At 45.1% G+C, this 20,805-nt stretch overlaps 1 protein-coding gene across 1 annotated transcript in view; it reads right to left on the bottom strand.

Moving 5' to 3' along the window:
• FGF16 (fibroblast growth factor 16) overlaps positions 1 to 20,805 on the bottom strand; it is a 40,925-nt gene that overhangs the window by 12,526 nt on the left and 7,594 nt on the right. Inside the window, exon 2 of the mRNA XM_030209848.1 lies at positions 5,142 to 5,245. Coding sequence (XP_030065708.1) covers positions 5,142 to 5,245 — 104 coding nt within the window. The remainder of the gene's footprint in view (positions 1 to 5,141; positions 5,246 to 20,805) is intronic.

Genomic DNA, 20,805 nt, shown 5'->3' with positions numbered 1-20,805 from the left:
ACTCGCCGTGTTTGGAGGAAGAGAAATGCTGCCTATGACCCAAAGAACACCGTCCCCACTGTCAAGCATGGAGGTGGAAATGTTATGTTTTGGGGGTGTTTCTCTGCTAAGGGCACAGGACTACTTCACCGCATCAATGGGAGAATGGATGGGGCCATGTACCGTACAATTCTGAGTGACAACCTCCTTCCCTCCGCCAGGGCCTTAAAAATGGGTCGTGGCTGGGTCTTCCAGCACGACAATGACCCAAAACATACAGCCAAGGCAACAAAGGAGTGGCTCAGGAAGAAGCACATTAGGGTCATGGAGTGGCCTAGCCAGTCACCAGACCTTAATCCCATTGAAAACTTATGGAGGGAGCTGAAGCTGCGAGTTGCCAAGCGACAGCCCAGAACTCTTTATGATTTAGAGATGATCTGCAAAGAGGAGTGGACCAAAATTCCTCCTGACATGTGTGCAAACCTCATCATCAACTACAGAAGACGTCTGACCGCTGTGCTTGCCAACAAGGGTTTTGCCACCAAGTATTAGGTCTTGTTTGCCAGAGGGATCAAATACTTATTTCCCTCTGCAGAATGCAAATAAATTCATATACTTTCCACAATGTGATTTTCCGGATTTAATTTGTGATGTGCTATCTCTCACTGTTACCAATAACCTACCCTTCAATTATGGGCTGCTCATGTCTTTGTCAGTGGGCAAACTTACAAAATCAGCAAGGGATCAAATACTTATTTCCCCCACTGTATGGTAAGCCATATTGTAGAAAATCTTTAGCATCACATCTATGTTAGTTGAATGTTCTGATACTTCATTAGTATTAAGCTTACATTGTATTAAGTCGTCTCTGGTATTTGAATTCCAGTGACATTAAACGTGTATATTTTTGATACTGTTTCACGGTAGTTCTATTATTAGGTTTCAATTCACTGTTTTCAAGTTTACCCCATTTATTTGTATTTATGTTTATTCTTGGTTATATCCAGGGGTGTGCTGGTAAATTTTTAACAACAGGCTCTTTCTCCAGATGTAGCCAGCTCTGCAGTTGGAAGGGCCAGGGGTGGCCGGGTGGGGGTGGGGGGGAGCAACACTTGCCTCTCTCTCCTCCCTCCCTTCGTGCGGGCACGCTAGGCATACCTTATAACCAATAAATGGACTGCCACCACTCCCAACGTCTTGCTTTGAGCAGTATGCTGGAACTTCTCACACATGCTGGAGAAGTCCTAGCCTGCTGCTCAGAGCTGGAAACAAGGAGCGGGGAACAGCAGCAGTCTATTTACTTGGCTGGCAGGGCTCAGCATCCCCACCAGCAAAGTAAAAAAGAATTCAGCAGGGGGCCCAAGTCCACATTTTGGGAGCCAGTTGTTAAAGTAGCCATGGAGGGCCCTACTTTAACAACCGGCTCCCAAAATTCTTAAAAACTTAACAACCGGCTCTTGCGAGCCTGTGAGAGCCTGCTCCAGCACACCACTGGTTATATCTGAAACTTAACATGGCCAAAACCGAGCTTCTCATCTTTCCCCCTAAACCTACCTCTCCTCGCCCCCCTTTCTCTATTTCTGTGGATAACACTCTCATCCTTCCTGTCTCATCAGCTGGTAACCTTGGGGTCATCTTCCACTCCTCTCTCTCCTTCTCTGCACACATTCAGCAGATTGCCAAAACCTGTCATTTCTTTCTCTATAACATCAGCAAAATCCGTCCCTTCCTCTCTGAGCACTCTACCAGAACCCTTATCCACACTCTTATCACCTCTCGCCTAGATTATTGCAACCTGCTTCTCACCGGCCTCCCACTTAGCCATCTCTCTCCTCTTCAATCAGTCCAAAACTCTGCTGCGCAACTCATTTTCCGCCAGAGTCGCTATGCTCACATTAGCCCTCTCCTCAAGTCACTTCACTGGCTCCCTAACCATTTCCGCATTCAATTCAAACTTCTCTTACTGACCTATCAGTGCATTCACTCTACCGCTCCCCAGTACCTCTCCACTCTTGTCTCTTCCTACGCCCCCCCCCCTTGAGTACCCCGTTCTGTGGACAAATCTCTCTTGTCTGTCCCCTTCTCCTCTACTGCTAATTCCAGAATCCGTTCCTTTTATCTCGCTGCACGCCTGGAATAGACTTCCCAAGCCTGTACGTCTAGCCCCGTCTTTGGCCGTTTTCAAATCCAGGCTAAAAGCCCACCTCTTTAACGCTCCTAACCACTACTCACTTGCCCTGTACCCTTTTATCCCCACCTCTTTAATTCCCTTCCCTCTTAGTTGTTCTGTCTGTTTGCCTGTCCTATATAGATTGTGAGCTCTTTGAGCAGGGACTGTCTTTTCATGTATGGTGTACAGCGCTGCGTATGCCTTGTAGCGCTATAGAAGTGATAAGTAGTAGTAGTAGTAGTAGTAATGTAGAAGCCTGCCCTTGCAGATCAGGAACGCGGCCGCGCAGGCTTCTGTTTCTGTGAGTCTGACGTCCTGCACGTACGTGCAGGACGTCAGACTCACAGAAACAGAAGCCTGCGCGGCTGCGTTCCTGATCTGCAAGGGCAGGCTTCTAGATGGAATGTTGCTAGTGGAGGAGTAGCCTAGTGGTTAGTGCAGTGGAACATGGGATGTTGTTACTATTTGAGATTCTGGAATGTTGCTATTACTTGAGATTCTACATGGAATGTTGCTACTATTTGAGATTCTGTTGCTACTATTTGAAATTCTACACGGAATGTTGCTATTCCAACATTGTGAGCTCATTGTGAGATTGTGAGCTCTTTGAGCAGGGACTGTCTTTTCATGTATGGTGTACAGCGCTGCGTATGCCTTGTAGCGCTATAGAAGTGATAAGTAGTAGTAGTAGTAGTAATGTAGAAGCCTGCCCTTGCAGATCAGGAACGCAGCCGCGCAGGCTTCTGTTTCTGTGAGTCTGACGTCCTGCACGTACGTGCAGGACGTCAGACTCACAGAAACAGAAGCCTGCGCGGTCGCGCTGCTGATCTGCAAGGGCAGGCTTCTAGATGGAATGTTGCTAGTGGAGGAGTAGCCTAGTGGTTAGTGCAGTGGAACATGGGATGTTGTTACTATTTGAGATTCTGGAATGTTGCTATTACTTGAGATTCTACATGGAATGTTGCTACTATTTGAGATTCTGTTGCTACTATTTGAGATTCTACACGGAATGTTGCTATTCCAACATTGTGAGCTCATTGTGAGATTGTGAGCTCTTTGAGCAGGGACTGTCTTTTCATGTATGGTGTACAGCGCTGCGTATGCCTTGTAGCGCTATAGAAGTGATAAGTAGTAGTAGTAGTAGTAATGTAGAAGCCTGCCCTTGCAGATCAGGAACGCGGCCGCGCAGGCTTCTGTTTCTGTGAGTCTGACGTCCTGCACATACGTGCAGGACGTCAGACTCACAGAAACAGAAGCCTGCGTGGCTGCGCTGCTGATCTGCAAGGGCAGGCTTCTAGATGGAATGTTGCTAGTGGCGGAGTAGCCTAGTGGTTAGTGCAGTGGAACATGGGATGTTGTTACTATTTGAGATTCTGGAATGTTGCTATTACTTGAGATTCTACATGGAATGTTGCTACTATTTGAGATTCTGTTGCTACTATTTGAGATTCTACACGGAATGTTGCTATTCCAACATTGTGAGCTCATTGTGAGATTGTGAGCTCTTTGAGCAGGGACTGTCTTTTCATGTATGGTGTACAGCGCTGCGTATGCCTTGTAGCGCTATAGAAGTGATAAGTAGTAGTAGTAGTAGTAATGTAGAAGCCTGCCCTTGCAGATCAGGAACGCGGCCGCGCAGGCTTCTGTTTCTGTGAGTCTGACGTCCTGCACGTACGTGCAGGACGTCAGACTCACAGAAACAGAAGCCTGCGCGGCTGCGCTGCTGATCTGCAAGGGCAGGCTTCTAGATGGAATGTTGCTAGTGGAGGAGTAGCCTAGTGGTTAGTGCAGTGGAACATGGGATGTTGTTACTATTTGAGATTCTGGAATGTTGCTATTACTTGAGATTCTACATGGAATGTTGCTACTATTTGAGATTCTGTTGCTACTATTTGAGATTCTACACGGAATGTTGCTATTCCAACATTGTGAGCTCATTGTGAGATTGTGAGCTCTTTGAGCAGGGACTGTCTTTTCATGTATGGTGTACAGCGCTGCGTATGCCTTGTAGCGCTATAGAAGTGATAAGTAGTAGTAGTAGTAGTAATGTAGAAGCCTTCCCTTGCAGATCAGGAACGCGGCCGCGCAGGCTTCTGTTTCTGTGAGTCTGACGTCCTGCACGTACGTGCAGGACGTCAGACTCACAGAAACAGAAGCCTGCGCGGCTGCGTTGCTGATCTGCAAGGGCAGGCTTCTAGATGGAATGTTGCTAGTGGAGGAGTAGCCTAGTGGTTAGTGCAGTGGAACATGGGATGTTGTTATTATTTGAGATTCTGGAATGTTGCTATTACTTGAGATTCTACATGGAATGTTGCTACTATTTGAGATTCTACACGGAATGTTGCTATTCCAACATTGTGAGCTCATTGTGAGATTGTGAGCTCTTTGAGCAGGGACTGTCTTTTCATGTATGGTGTACAGCGCTGCGTATGTCTTGTAGCGCTATAGAAATGATAAGTAGTAGTAGTTATTTTACTATTGTCATACTGTTAACAAAATTGTAAGTTTTATATTAAACTGTACCTGCTGTACACCAACTTGGGTGAATCTCTTCATGAAGGTGGATAATAAATCCCAATAAATAAGTAAAACAAAATTGACCCTGTAGATTTTACACACATCTCAGCATATCTAATTGAATCTACTCTTAGCTTTTGTAGACTGCTTTATCCCCAACAAATTAGAATCCAAAGCGAATTACAAGAAAGTGATCAAAACAACAGCAACAAGACAAATGGTGCCGTTCAACATTTGGCAGAGGAAATGAATCATTTTTGAAATAGATAAGCTTTTAGATATTTCTGAAAGACTGCTTGATCTGTAACGGTATATCATTCCAAGCCAAAACTGCCTGATACAAAAAAGACGATTCCATAACTTTCTTATAACAAACCTATTTAAAAGAGGGAGGATTCAGTATCTCCAACATGCATAAAGTTTGTAAAATTTCATAAACACAAAAAGATGAACAAAAAAAACCCATGAAACTTACCGATCCATACAGCTCTCCTCGCTCGTTCATTCCAAGATACAGTCCTGCATCCACCCCGCGGATGCTCACAAGCCCTACAGCCAGGCTAATAAACTCCAGGATTCCTAAACAAAAGGAACAGACTGTTAACAGAAAGCTGCCATGGATATGAAATGCATACAAAGAGATAAATAGATAGATATTTCAGGGAACCTCTCAGTTGTCCTGTTTTGAGGAGTACATAAGTACATAAGTATTGCCATACTGGGAAAGACCAAAGGTCCATCGAGCCCAGCATCCTGTTTCCAACAGTGGCCAATCCAGGTCACAAATACCTGGCAAGATCCCCAAAATGTACAAAACATTTTATACTGCTTATCCCAGAAATAGTGGATTTCCCCCAGTCCATTTAATAACGGTCTATGGACTTTTCCTTTAGGAAGCCGTCCAAACCTTTTTTAAACTCCGCTAAGCTAACCGCCTTTACCACATTCTCTGACAACGAATTCCAGAGTTTAATTACACGTTGAGTGAAGAAAAATATTCTCCAGTTCGTTTTAAATTTACTACATTGTAGCTTCATCGCATGCCCCCTAGTCCTAGTATTTTTGGAAAGCGTAAACAGACGCTTCACATCTACCCGGTCAACTCCACTCATTATTTTATAGACCTCTATCATATCTCACCTCAGCTGCCTTTTATCCAAGCTGAAGAGCCCTAGCCGCTTTAGCCTTTCCTCATAGGGAAGTCGTCCCATCCCCTTTATCATTTTCGTCGCCCTTCTCTGCACCTTTTCTAATTCCACTATATCTTTTTTGAGATGCGGCGTCTAGAATTGAACACAATATTCGAGGTGCGGTCGCACCATGGAGCGATACAAAGGCATTATAACATTCTCATTTTTGTTTTCCATTCCTTTCCTAATAATACCTAACATTCTATTTGCTTTCTTAGTGAAGGTTGCTGTACATTTTTATTCTAGGGTGAAATGTCTGTCCTATAGTCATGTTGCAGCTTTAAGACTGCGCTTCCAGCTTCTTACATATACCACAGTATGGGATATACCTGTAGTGCAATATTATTAATAGTATATAACCAATACAGGAGCCATTTTACTAAGACGTGTAGTCGCCTATGCGTGTACGTCTGTCAAATTAGAACTACCGCCCGACTACCATGTGCCCCATGTAGTAATTCTAATTTTGACGCACGTCCAAAACACGCGGCAGAAAATAATTTCTATTTTCTACGTGTGGTGCTAATCGGGTAGTAATCGTCAGTGTATGTGCGGTGACGATTACTGCCCGGTTAATGAATGAGACCTTACCGCTTAGGCAATGGGGTGGCAGTAAGGTCTTGGGCCCAAAATGGACGCACGCTGATTTTTATTTTGCCACACGTCTATTTTCAGCTAAAAAAAAGGGCCTTTTTTTGCAGGCACGCTGAAAAATGAACTTGCGAGCGTCCAATACATGCGCCTACACTACAGCAGGCCATTTTTCGGTGTGCCCTAGTAAAAGGGCCCAACAATGCTGCTACCTGAACTGCCTTCCAAATAGGGCCGCCGAGAGACTAGGCTGGGCCCGGGGCAAGGCCGCTTCCGCCTCCGCCCCCCTGCTGCCCCGCCTCTGCCCCCGTCACTGCCGCCCCCCCCTCCAGCCGCTGCAGTCCGCGGTCTCACCTGCCTGCCTCCACGGCTCTGGGCCCCCTTCATTTAAAGCGGCAGTCGCAGATCGCGTCTCTTCTGGCCTTCCCTTCCTGTGTCCCGCCCTCGTGTGTTGTAACTTCCGGTTTTCGCGAGGGCGGGACATAGGAAGGGAAGGCCAGAAGAGAGGCGATCTGCGACTGCCGCTTTGAATGAAGGTGGCCCAGAGCCGAGGCAGGCAGGTGAGACCGGGGACTGCAGCGCCGGTGGCCTGACCACGGCGCCGGGCCCACCTTGGAGGCCCGGGCCTGGGAAATTTTGCCCCCCCCTGCCCCCCCCCCTCGGCGGCCCTGCTTTCAAATGTACTAAAAAGTTATTGATGATAGTGATGTCAGCTATGAAGTATACCAGTGGCTCCCATAACCCATCCCGGAGCTCACCTAACCCAATGATCTTCATATTTATCCAGTGGGAACCACTGTCAAAAAAATCTCAAATGCAAGAGTCAAGAAGATTGTTGGGCAAAGTGAACAGCACACTGGGCATCGGGGTGGGGGAATTCTCCTTCTAATACCATAGCAAGTCTGGTTACATCCCCCTCTGATGATGTGGTCAGCCTGGCTGCTTACGTACGTTTAGAGTGACTTGTGTAACTAAAACGAAGTCTATTCCCTCACATGCTCTCTTTCACCAAGTCCATATCCCCCCCTTACATTCTTTATCCATGTCCCCCAGCCCATTCCTCTACATTCTCCCCAGCCGTTCTCGTCACTACACACTCTTCTCCTTACGAAACCTCGACCAGTCTCAGTTCCCATTTCCAGCCGTCATCATCCTGTCTTTGACCTCAGCCCCTTCAGGTCGGCCCTCACTCCAAATTTTTTAATCCTCCTTATATTTCTGCAGAGGCTTTTTGGCCTCTGGAACAGTGAGTTTGAACTACAGGGTGACCCGATTTCTTCACTGTTCTTTCAGCCTTGGGATAAAAGTGTGAAAGTTTGGGAAGTTTGTTGCTGCCCCAAATTTTCTTCTCAGATCTACGTATGTTGATGAGAAGGAGCAAGCAAATCTTTAGCTAAGCCTTTATATAAATGAGAAATATCCGTAGAGACAAGTTATTGTTGAAATATTCCTCCTTTCACTGTACTCTGGATATTTGCCCCACTCAACGAATAGTTAAGCCCTGGAACTCTTTGCCAGAGGATGTAGTAACAGCAGTTAGCGTATTTGGGTTTTAAAAAGGTTCGGACAAATTCCTGCAGGAAAAGTCCATAGTCTGCTATGGAGAGAGACATGGAGAAGCAACTGCTTGCCCCGGGATTGGTAGCATAAAATGTTGCTGCTAATTGGGTTTTTGCCAGGTACTTATGACCTGGCTTGGCCACTGTTTGGAAAACAGGATACTGGGCTAGATGGACCACTGGTCTGATCCAGTATATGGCTACTCTTAAGTTCTTATATATAAGTTTAAAGTACACATTTTGAACCAGTGATCCTCAGGGCGGGTATCCGCATATCAGTGCAGAAGATCCGGGTAATCCACTGACCAACATCATTATCTGGATACCAGCGATACTTAGTGCTGGTATCAGATTTTTTTTTTTTTTTTTTAATTTGTACCCCGCACTTTTTCCCACTCATGGCAGGCTCAATGCGGCAGGCAATGGAGGCTTAAGTGACTTGCCCAGAGTCACAAGGAGCTGCCTGGGCCGGGAATCAAACTCAGTTCCTCAGTTCCCCAGGACCAAAGTCCACCACCCTAACCACTAGGCCACTCCTCCACTGTTGCTACTATTTGAGATTCTACATGGAATGTTGCTATTCCACTAGCAACATTCCATGTAGAAGGCTGCGCAGGCTTCTGCTTCTGTGAGTCTGACAGAAACAGAAGCCTGCACAGCCACATTGGTGATCTGCAAGGGCCGACTTCTACATGGAATGTTGCTACTATTGGAGATTCTACATGGAATGTTGCTACTATTGGAGATTCTACATGGAATGTTGCTATTCCACTAGCAACATTCCATGTAGAAGTCAGCCCTTGCAGATCAGCAATGTGGCCGCGCAGGCTTCTGCTTCTGTGAGTCTGACGTCCTGCACATACGTGCAGGACGTCAGACTCACAGAAACAGAAGCTTGCGCAGCCTTCTACAAGGAATGTTGCTAGTGGAATAGCAACATTCCATGTAGAATCTCCAATAGTATCTATTTTATTTTTGTTACATTTGTACCCTGCGCTTTCCCACTCATGGCAGGCTCAATGCGGCTTACATGGGGCAATGGAGGGTTAAGTGACTTGCCCAGAGTCACAAGGAGCTGCTTGTGCCTGAAGTGGGAATCGAACTCAGTTCCTCAGGACCAAAGTCCACCACCCTAACCACTAGGCCACTCCTCCACTGTTGCTACTATTTAAGATTCCATGTAGAAGTCGGCTCTTGCAGATCACCAATGTGGCCGCGCAGGCTTCTGCTTCTGTGAGTCTGACGTCCTGCACGTACGTGCAGGACGTCAGACTCACAGAAACAGAAGCCTGCGCAGCCTTCTACATGGAATGTTGCTAGTGGAACACAGCATTCCATGTAGAATCTCCAATAGTAGCAACATTCCATGTAGAATCTCCAATAGTATCTATTTTATTTTTGTTACATTTGTACCCTGCGCTTTCCCACTCATGGCAGGCTCAATGCGGCTTACATGGGGCAATGGAGGGTTAAGTGACTTGCCCAGAGTCACAAGGAGCTGCCTGTGCCTGAAGTGGGAATCAAACTCAGTTCCTCAGTTCCCCAGGACCAAAGTCCACCACCCTAACCACTCCATGTAGAAGTCGGCCCTTGCAGATCACCAATGTGGCCGCGCAGGCTTCTGCTTCTGTGAGTCTGACGTCCTGCACGTCCGTGCAGGACGTCAGACTCACAGAAACAGAAGCCTGCGCAGCCTTCTACATGGAATGTTGCTAGTGGAATAGCAACATTCCATGTAGAATCTCCAATAGTAGCAACATTCCATGTAGAATCTCCAATAGTATCTATTTTATTTTGTTACATTTGTACCCTGCGCTTTCCCACTCATGGCAGGCTCAATGCGGCTTACATGGGGCAATGGAGGGTTAAGTGACTTGCCCAGAGTCACAAGGAGCTGCCTGTGCCTGAAGTGGGAATCGAACTCAGTTCCTCAGTTCCCCAGGACCAAAGTCCACCACCCTAACCACTAGGCCACTCCTCCACCAACTTAGGCCACTCCTCAACCAACTTAGGGCAGGTTAGTTACTGTCCTTAGTTACCTGGATAGTTATCTGTATACCAGTGACAAACATCACCACTATCCATGTGCTTTCCGGGTCCACCCCTGGACTGCCCTGACGCTCCCTGTAATGACTTTCAATATGCAGATAAATCCACTGAAAATCAGCGAGTAGTCCCAGTCGCTGGCATTTATTTGGATATCCAGTGCTACTACCTGGATAAATGCTTTTAAACATCAGGCCATGTTGGTCTGTTATGCCTTTTTTTTTCTTAATTAAACTAGTTTATTATTATTTCTTTATTCAACTTTTAAATTACATACCTCCAAAATGCTGAGATAATCAAGAAACACAGAAAAAGAAAAAGCTTCTCAGCTATTTAAAGGAAATTAAACATTAATGTTATGCCCACAAATTAAAGAAATAAAGATCCACGATATCAGAAATAAGCTATTACAGAAAAATATTAATAAAAATCAATCAGGCAGCTGCTCCCCCCGATTACGATCTCAAGCCTATCCCTAGTAGCGTGCTTTCAGGATTAGGTTATGACATTCAATTCTTCTTTAGCTACTAGAAAATCATTTAGCTGTTCTGGATCAAAAAATTGAAATTGTTTGCCCTCATAAACTACAAAACACAAACAAGGAAATCTAAGCACAAAATTGGCACCTAAAGCCTGTCCTCTAGGCCGAAAGGCCAAGAAAGCTTTTCAGCGCATCTGTGTCTCTCTTGAAAGATCAGGAAATGTGCACACTTTTGATCCCACTTCTGAAGAAAGTTTCAAAACTGCATTGCAGTCAGGTAACTTGGAGGCATATTTTCAAAGCACTTTAGGAGGCTAAGTGCCATAGATTTCTATGGAACTTTGGGAGGCTAAGTGCTTTGAAAATAAGCCTCATAGTAACATAGTAGATGACGGCAGAAAAAGACCTGCACGGTCCATCCAGTCTGCCCAACAAGATAACTCATATTTGCTGCTTTTTGTGTATACCCTACTTTGATTTGTACCGTATAAGTCTGCCCAGCACTATCCTCACCTCCCAACCACCAGCCCTGCCTCCCAACCACCGGCTCTGGCACAGACCATATAAGTCTGCCCAGCACTATCCCCGCCACCCAACCACCAGCCCCACCTCCCGATCTTGACTAAGCTCCTGAGGATCCATTCCTTCGGCACAGGATTCCTTTATGTTTATCCCACGTGTGTTTGAATTCTGTTACCGTTTTCATTTCCACCACCTCCCGTGGGAGGGCATTCCAAGCATCCACTACTCTCTCCGTGAAAAAATACTTCCTGACATTTTTCTTGAGTCTGCCCCCCTTCAATCTCATTTCATGCCCTCTCGTTCTACCATCTTCCCATCTCCGGAAAAGGTTCGTTTCCAAAGCAAAAGTGACCACCATAGTAGTTGTTTGTGTAATTACTTCCAGGGAGGATTCCAAACAGGATGTGAGATTCAAATTGTCCCGCCTCTGAAAGGAATCTCCCACTGGTCTTAGCTCAGAATATGCTGAGCTTGTTTAATGGGGGGCAATGAGTCACTCGCCATCCCCAGGACCTCACTTAAATATTTCTTGACCATATCCACTGGGGAAATCAAAAGTGACTTGTGGATATTTGGTGCTGTTATGGGATAATTCCTCAACTAATGTGAGGATGAGACAGTGTGTTTTCTCTGCGTTTAATTTTAGTTGGAATGCATCCGCCCATCAGTTCATGATTTGCAGGCTGAGTTTGATTTCGTTGGTGATTTCTGTTGGGTCGTGTTTGAAGGGGATGTATATCATGACATCATCTGCGCATATGTAGGGGTTAAGTCCTTGGTTGGATAGGGATGTGGCTAGTGGGGTCATCATTAGGCTGGATAGGATCGGTGATAGTCCTTAAGTCACCTGGATAGTTATCGGGATACCAATGACAAATATCACTACTATCCATATACTTTCCGGGTCCACCCCTGGACTGCCCTGACGCTCTTTGTCATGACTTTCATTATGCAGATAAATCCACTGAAAATCATTGAGTAGCTCCAGTCAGTGGAATTTACTTGGATATCCAGTGCTAGAGTTACCATATGGCTCCAGAAAAAGGAGGGCGCATTGATCCAGTCGGGTTTTGCTTCCATTCAAAAGAGATTTGGCCAAGTTCCTGGAGGAAAAGTCCATAAAAATTATTCCATGTTCACGAGTCCGGCTCGCTGCTGTGGGAGTGTGTTTCTGTCTGGCCTCAGGACTATTGCATGGGATCTGCGCTGTCTCCCCCTGGTTAAAAAAAATCATTTTCTTTTAACTATTTATACTTATATGTGATGTTTGCAGAGTATCTCTACTTACCACATGGATATATTAGTGACGTCAGTGGCGTAGCCACAGGTGGGCCTGGGTGGGCCAGGGCCCACCCACTTAGGGCTTAGGACCACCCAACAGTAGCACATTTATCGGTAGCTGGTGGGGATCCCAGGCTCCACCAGCTGAAGACTTCCGCCTAATGGTAACAAAAACGCTACTCTCAACGATACCAGAACCTGCGCATGCTTAGTTTTCAGCGCATGCCTTCTGCAGACTGCCAAGGTGGAAAGAAACGTTTTCCTGCCAGCTTAGATATTTTTTTGGTGGTGGTGGTGGGGGGGGGGGGGGGGGGGGAACAACACTTGGTGCCCACCCACTTCTTGCCTAGGCCTCCCACAATCTGTTGTCTGGCTTTGCCCCTGAGTGACGTTCGCTTTATTTCAGTATGTGGCTAGTATAAGGACATATGAACACCCTTCTTGGGCCAGAACCAGATCCACTGAGCCCAGCATCCTCTCTCTCTCTGGTCAATTAAGGGCAAAAGTACCAAACATGCTAAAAGTCTATCTATTTCCAGGGATGAAGAATGGTTCTCCCAAATCTTCCTGCCTGTTCTGGAGAAATGCAGTCTTCCAGAACTAGCTTATCAATAGAAATCAAACAAAATAAAACATGGAAAAGAAAATAAGATGATACCTTTTTTATTGGACATAACTTAATACATTTCTTGATTAGCTTTCGAAGGTTGCCCTTCTTCCTCAGATCGGAAATAAGCAAATGTACTAGCTGACAGTGTATATAAGTGAAAACATTCAAGCATTACTATGACAGTCGGACAGGGTGGGAGGACGGGGGTGGGTCGGAGGTATGCATGGGGACATCAAAGCATATCATTGATATTCTAACAGGATGGGTGTGGATAGGTGAGGGGAGGGTGATCAACAGAGAATTACAGCTTTATGGTTTATAATGGGCTAGCTTAAAAATTAGGGAAGACTAGATGGTCATTGAGGGCAGCAGCTTTTGGGTAGGACAAAAAGCAGCTGCAGTCAAAACAAGCCACTAGGTCCCATCAGCTGCAGAAATGCAAAAGACCCATCAGCATGTACTTTTATTCAAAGGAAGGGGGGCAATTTTCAAAAGCCCCTATTTATTTTAGTAAATAGTGTTTGGAAAATCACCCTCATTATAAAATTTATATATAAATATGTATAAACAAAGTTTAATTTGTAAAACTATGCTGGCCGATACTCAAAACTATTTAACCGGCCAGGCATGGGGAAGATGGCTGTCATTCAGAGATGCTGGTCAACGGTGTTGGCAGCTCCACATGGGAAGATATTTGAGGCGTTCCTTCAGCTCATTTGGATATAAAGTGGCTCCGACTTAAAAATGAATGAAGGAAACTCCCCTATTCCGAGAGTAGATAATCTGAAGAGAAGCAGCTGATGGTTGACTAAGTCATAAGTTGCAGATGAGCAATTTTTCCAGATGCTGTTCGACCGCTTTGGTAAGTGAAATGAGACAAGATTTACTCTTGTGGTGATCACAGAAGCTGAACTAATGGGGTTGGAGGGAACTGGTTTTAGTTAGGAATGATTGAAGCTGAAGTACCCACCTTTTCTACAATTTTTGAAATGAATGAAACATTACAGTTGGGTCGATGTTGGCAGGACTCGTGGGTAAGGTTTTTTTTAGTAGGGGCCTGACAATAGTATTTTCCCAGCATCTGGGGAAATGTCCCTCTGATAGACTTATGCAATACCCTATAATATGGGTATTACTAGAGGCTGTGGTCGATTTTTCCAGAGGTCCTGGGGGAAGGGAGGCAGGGCCACCGAGAGACTAGGCTGGGCCCGGGGGAAGGCCCCCCCTCCGCCCCCTCCCCCGCTGCCGCCCCCATCGCTCCCCCTGCCGCTCCCCCCGCCGGTCTCACCTGCCTGCCTCCACAGCTCTGGGCCCCCGCATTCAAAGCAGCATTCGCAGATCGCCTCTCTTCTGGCCTTCCCTCCCTGTGTCCCGCCCTCGTCTGATGTAACTTCCAGTTTCCACGAGGGCGGGACACAGGGAGGGAAGGCCCAAAGGGAGGCGATCTGTGACTGCCGCTTCGAATGCAGAGGGCCCGGACCCGAGGAGGCAGACAGGTGAGACCGGCGGGGGGAGCGGCAGGGGGAGCGATGGGGGTGGCAGCGTGGGGGGGGGGGGTGGAGACCGTGGACTGCAGTGCCAGCGGCCTGACCCCAGCGCCGGTCCCCCTTTGTAGGCCCGGGATCGGGGAATTTTGTCCCCCCTGCCCCCTCCTCGGCAGCCCTGGAGGGAGGTCCCTGCCAATGGGCTGGAAAGAGAGAGTTGGAGGCCTGCCCAGGGAAAAGGTTGGCAGAGAAGTTGCAGGAATAAAGTGGTTTCCGTGTGTGAGAGACAGCAGGGATGGAGTTGGAGAATAATAAAAGGGATTGCGGTCAATACTCTTGGGCCAGCCCTGCAGAGGTGCACATAATACATTACATGTACTAAGCCACAGTGCTACAACATACAGTATATAGGGTTCCTTTTACTAAGGTGCACTGAAAAAAATGGCCTGTGGTAGCTCAGCCGTGTGTTTTGCGCGCACGCAGGATCATTTTTCAGCATACCTGCAAAAAAATGTCTTTTTAAAATTTTTGCTGAAAATGGATGTGCGGCAAAATGAAAATTGCCGTGCGTTCATTTTGTGTCTGAGACCTTATCGCCAGCCACTGACCTAGCGGTAAAGTCTCACGTGGTAACCGGGCGGTAATGACCTACGCGTGCCAAAATGCCACTTGGCGTGCCCAATACGCGCGTCCGAAAATAAAAATTATTTTTTGGATGCGCGTATCGGATGCATGCCAAAATGAAATTACCTCAAGAGCCATGCGGTAGCCGGGTGGTAACTCCATTTTGGCGCACGCTGGGCGCGCATAGACGCTTACGTGGCTTAGTAAAAGGGCCCCATAATCAGGCATCTGAATTGTACAGTACAGCAAAATTTGTAGAAACAGTGACTGCCAGGTCCTCCACCACTCAGGAATGTCTTGAGCTACAATACGTGACTTCTGCAGTCCACAATGCCTAAATATGTAGAATGTTATCCAACAGTCTTCGCGCATATGCGAAGTCCTTCCCCAATGCCACTGGGGACCACAGTATTTATTTATTTATTTATTTGTTGCATTTGTAGCCCACATTTTCCCACCTTTTTGCAGGCTCAATGTGGCTTACAGTATGCCGTAGTGGCAATCGCCATTTCCGGAATGAGAAATACTACTACTTAACATTTCTAGAGCGCTACTAGGGTTACGCAGCGCTGTACAATTTAACAAAGAGAGACAGTCCCTGCTCAAAGAGCTTACAATCTAATAGATAAGAGTGAGACAAATATAGGACAATCAAGCCATTGTGACATCACTGATGAGCTTGGCTCTTAGGCATTGGTGGAATGAGGCATTATGACATCACAATCTCAGCTCTGGTTAAATCACTGCTATATGTAATACTACTACTACTACTTAACATTTCTAGAGCGCTACTAGGGTTACGCAGCGCTGTACAATTTAACAAAGAGAGACAGTCCCTGCTCAAAGAGCTTACAATCTAATAGATAAGAGTGAGACAAATATAGGACAATCAAGCCATTGTGACATCACTGATGAGGTTGGCTCTTAGGCATTGGTGGAATGAGGCATTATGACATCACAATCTCAGCTCTGGTTAAATTACTGCTATATGTAATACTACTACTACTACTACTTAACATTTCTAGAGTGCTACTAGGGTTACGCAGCGCTGTACAAAATAAACAAAAAGGACAGTCCCTGCTCAAAGGAGCTTACAATCTAAAGAACGAAATGTCAAGTTGGGGCAGTCTAGAAATACAAAGTGGTATTGCATTAAGTACGTAGATGGTGGAGTAAATGATAGATTAAATTAGATAATCAGTTCATTTACGGCGTGAGAAATAAGGTGGTAGTGCGTTAACGTTCGTTAGTGATAGAGTTACTGAAGCAGTCAGGTATAGAGAGTTCGGTTATGTCTAGTTCTGGAAGAGTTTTGTTGTCTGGTACTTAGGATGGATCATTGTGCTATGCCTTTTTGAACAGGTTGGTTTTTAGTAATTTTCGGAACTTTGTTAGGTCGTGCATTGTTTTTGTGGTGTTTGGTAATGCATTCCATAGTTGTGTGCTAATGTAGGAAAAGCTGGATGCATATGTTGATTTATATTTAAGTCCTTTGCAACTGGGGTAGTGGAGATTCAGGAATGTGCGTGCTGACCTTTTTGTGTTCCTGGTTGGTAAGTCAATGAGTACAGAAACAGATCCATCTCTACTAAAGAATTTTGGATTGGGGGGAGGGGTTTCCTGAGAAAAAATATATATACACACTAAACAATGAAGGACAGCCCAAAACATAAAGGGGACAGATTTCGATATTAATATATCTTACTTTAATAAAATATTTTAGAATTTTCTGCTTTGATTTTTCAGTAATGATACAGTATTTGTGTCTAATCTATCTGAAGTGATATGTTCAGAGTCTTATATGTGGCAGGTTCTGCTTGACCTTCTGATGAAGAAGTCAACGATTTCAAGTATTCTCTTGGTTACTATTCAGAGTCATGAAAAAGACCCATCTCGCTCCTGCTTAATTGGTGGATGGATGACTTAGTTAGTTGATGGGACAAAGATACGTTAATCGTTTGTCAAAAGACAAGGTATGGTTGATATTATCTCTATAAATATCTCTCTATATATTCAACAATATATTTTATTGAGATCTTTAAGATCTCAAATTGATGCTCACTTCAAAGTCCCTTCAGAAAAAGAAATTAGACTTGTCACTACCTTTAAGCTTACATTACAAAGCAGCATTTCCTTCAATAGGAATTATTTTCTGTCAAGCTGAAATCTAGCTACATGCTATATTATTAGGATTTACTTACCACCTTTTTGAAAGAATTCACTCAAGGCGGTGGTACAATAAGAATAAATCAAACATGAGCAACAGTTAATTACAGCAGTAAAAATAGTCAAATAATAAGTACATAAGTATTGCCATACTGGGAAAAACCAAAGGTCCATCGAGCCCAGCATCCTGTTTCCAACAGTGGCCAGTCCAGGTCACAGATACCCAGCAAGATCCCAAAAATGTACAAAACATTTTATACTGCTTATCCCACAAATGGTGGATTTCCCCCAAGTCCATTTAATAACGGTCTATGGACTTTTCCTTTAGGAAGCCGTCCAAACCTTTTTTAAACTCCGCTAAGATAACCGTCTTTACCACATTCTCTGGCAATGAATTCAGGAGTTTAATTACACGTTGAGTGAAGAAATATTTTCTCCGATTCATTTTAAATTTATTACATTGTAGCTTCGTCGCATGCCCCCTAGTCCTAGTATTTTTGGAAAGCTTAAACAGACGTTTCACATCTACCCGTTCCACTCCGCTCATTATACTACTTACAATGTCAACACAATACATAAAAGAACATTTTAATTGACAGTGAAGGGTAAAGCAAAGATGGACCATATAGATAGGTAAGAGAGTTAGAAAGTAAAAGGCGACTAATGTAAAGAAAGTTGCACATGAGGTCAGTTACTTTCAAGCACAGTAGAAGTATTTTCCTGTTCCCTGAGGGCTTACAATCTAAGCTTGTACTGGAGGCAATTGATGGTTAAGTGTATCGGCAAGATCCCAAGGAGCTGCAGTGGGATTCAAACCAGGCTTCCCTGGTGCTGTTCTAGGCACTAGGCTACACCTCCATTTCTTATGGTCTCTGCTGCCTGAGATTTGGGACACTATCCACCTTATAATTGAAAGAGAAAAACGCCTAGCTTTTCGACCCAAATCGGGAGATAGACGTTTATCTCACAAAAACGAATAAATCGGTATAATGGAAAGCCGAATTTGGACGTTTTCAACTGCACTCCATCGCGGATGCGGACAAAGTTGATGGGGGCGTGTCAAAGGCGTGGTGAAGGCGGAACTGGGGCGTGGTTATCGGTCGATCAGAGATAGGCGCCTTTCGCCGATAATGGAAAATAAATATGCGTTTTTAGCGAGAATTTAGGTCACTTTTCCTGGACCCTGTTTTTCCACGAATAGGGCCCCAAAAAGTGCCCTAAATGACCAGATGACCACTGGAGGGAATCAGGGATGACCTCCCCTGACTCCCCCAGTGGTCACAAACCCCCTCCCACCACAAAATATGCCGTTTCACAACTTTTTATTTTCACCCTCAAATGTCATACCCACCTCCCTGGCAGCAGTATGCAGGTCCCTGGAGCAGTTGTTATGGGGTGCAGTGGACTTCAGGCAGGTGGACCCATGCCTATCCCCCCCCCCCCACCTGTTACACTTGTGCTGGTAAATGGGAGCACTCCAAACCGCCCCCCAAACCCACTGTACCCACATGTAGGTGCCCCCTTCACCCCTTAGGGTTATAGTAATGGTGTAGACTTGTGGGCAGTGGGTTTTGAGGGGGATTTGGGGGGCTCAACACCCAAGGGAAGGGTGCTATGCACCTGGGAGCTGTTTTACCTTGTTTTTTTTTTTTTTTTGTAAAAGTGCCCCCTAGGGTGCCCGGTTGGTGTCCTGGCATGTGAGGGGGACCAGTGCACTATGAATCTTGGCCCCTCCCACGAACAAATGCCTTGGATTTATTCGTTTTTGAGCTGGGCGCTTTCATTTTCCATTATCGCTGAAAAACAAAAACGCCCAGCTCACAAATTGTCGAATAAAACATGGACGTCTATTTTTTTTCGAAAATACGGTTCGGTCCGCCCCTTCACGGACCCGTTCTCGGAGATAAACGCCCATGGAGATAGACGTTTTCGTTCAATTATGCCCCTCTGAGTCTTCCGGGCAAAGCATATACTTAGCAAAGACCCAGTGTCACCCACCAATTTGCTGTGTTCTAAATATATGTCTGCCTAACAGAAGAGTCAGCTCTGATGATAAGGTCGAGCACTTCAAAAGATAGAATTAGACCCACCCAATTCTGCCCTTGACCATCTCCCATCCCAAATACCACAAATATTAATCAGTTCTTAGTATTTCACTTCATTTTGCATCTCCCAGGGATTCCCTGTGTTTGTTCTAATCCAGTGTGTAATGAGGGTAGATACCTCCAGAGAGGTTGCTTCTACTTTTGAGCTTTTTATATTCCATTTACTTCTGTATCAGTACAATTAATTTAATTTAATGTAACATTTTTGTACCACTTTAGCCAGTAACTGGGCACAAGGTGGTTTACAACAATCGAAACTTAAACATGTCACAACAAGAAACCAAAAAAGACAGTGAATTAAAAAACAAACAATACAATCACATTAAAAATATAGCATCAGAAGAACTTAAATAATAATAGCTTTAAATAACATTCTTGCAGGAACTGATCAAAGCCCCACATCTTTAACTTACTTGTATATTATATATATTACTCCTACCCTAGTTGGGATAATTTTTAACCATCTCTCTCTGACCTCATGTGCAACTTTCTTTAATGCGGAATGCAGTAGGTGTTAAATTTTCATGAATGACATGTCCTGATAACAAACATGCAGTTAGAGGACTTGGTTTTTGCAGATGTGGCCTTGTTGGCAAGTTCTGTTCAAGCAGTACGGAGTGGAGAAGGAGCCCGGTGGTTAGAGTAAAGAGCTGACAACCAGGGAAGCCTTGTTCAGATCCTGCTACTGCTCCTTGTGATCTTAGGTAACCCTCAATTACCTCAGGTACAAATTAGATTGTAAGCCCTCTGGGGTCAGGGAAATATCTAGAGTACCTGAATGTGACTCACCTTGAGCTACTACTGAAAAAGGTGTGAGCAAAATCTAAATAAATAAAGGTGTCAAACAGCTGAAAAGGGAACAGACTGAACTGGAAATGGACAGGTCAGAAGCGGTTAATGAAACCCAAAACCCAAGACTGATAAGTGTGAAAGATGTCTTACACCCTGACTGGCTCAAGAAGATATAATAATAATAGCATAGTAACATAGTAGATGACGGCAGAAAAAGACCTGCACGGTCCATCCAGTCTGCTCAACAAGGTAAACTCATATGTGCTACTTTTTGTGTATACCCTACCTTGATTTGTATCTGTCATTTTCAGGGCACAGACCGTATAAGTCTGCCCAGCACTATCCTCGCCTCCCAACCACCAGCCCCGGCTCTGCCACCCAATCTCAGCTAAGCTTCTGAGGATCCATTCCCTCGGAACAGGATTCCTTTATGTTTATCCCACGCATGCTTGAATTCTGTTACCATTTTCATTTCCACCACTTCCCGCGGGAGGGCATTCCAAGCATCCACCACTCTCTCTCCGTGAAAAAATACTTCCTGACATTTTTCTTGAGTCTGCCCCCCTTCAATCTCATATCATGCCCTCAAGTTCTACCGCCTTCCCATAGTAACATAGTAAATGACGGCAGAAAAAGACCTGCACGGGTCCATCCAGTCTGCCCAACAAGATTAACTCATATGTGCTAC

This window comes from Microcaecilia unicolor, chromosome 7 (assembly GCF_901765095.1).
Source record: "Microcaecilia unicolor chromosome 7, aMicUni1.1, whole genome shotgun sequence".
NCBI classification, from domain to species: Eukaryota; Metazoa; Chordata; class Amphibia; order Gymnophiona; family Siphonopidae; genus Microcaecilia; species Microcaecilia unicolor.
The sequence above is the reverse complement of the archived record's forward strand: the minus strand, read 5'-3'. Positions and strand labels throughout refer to the sequence as shown.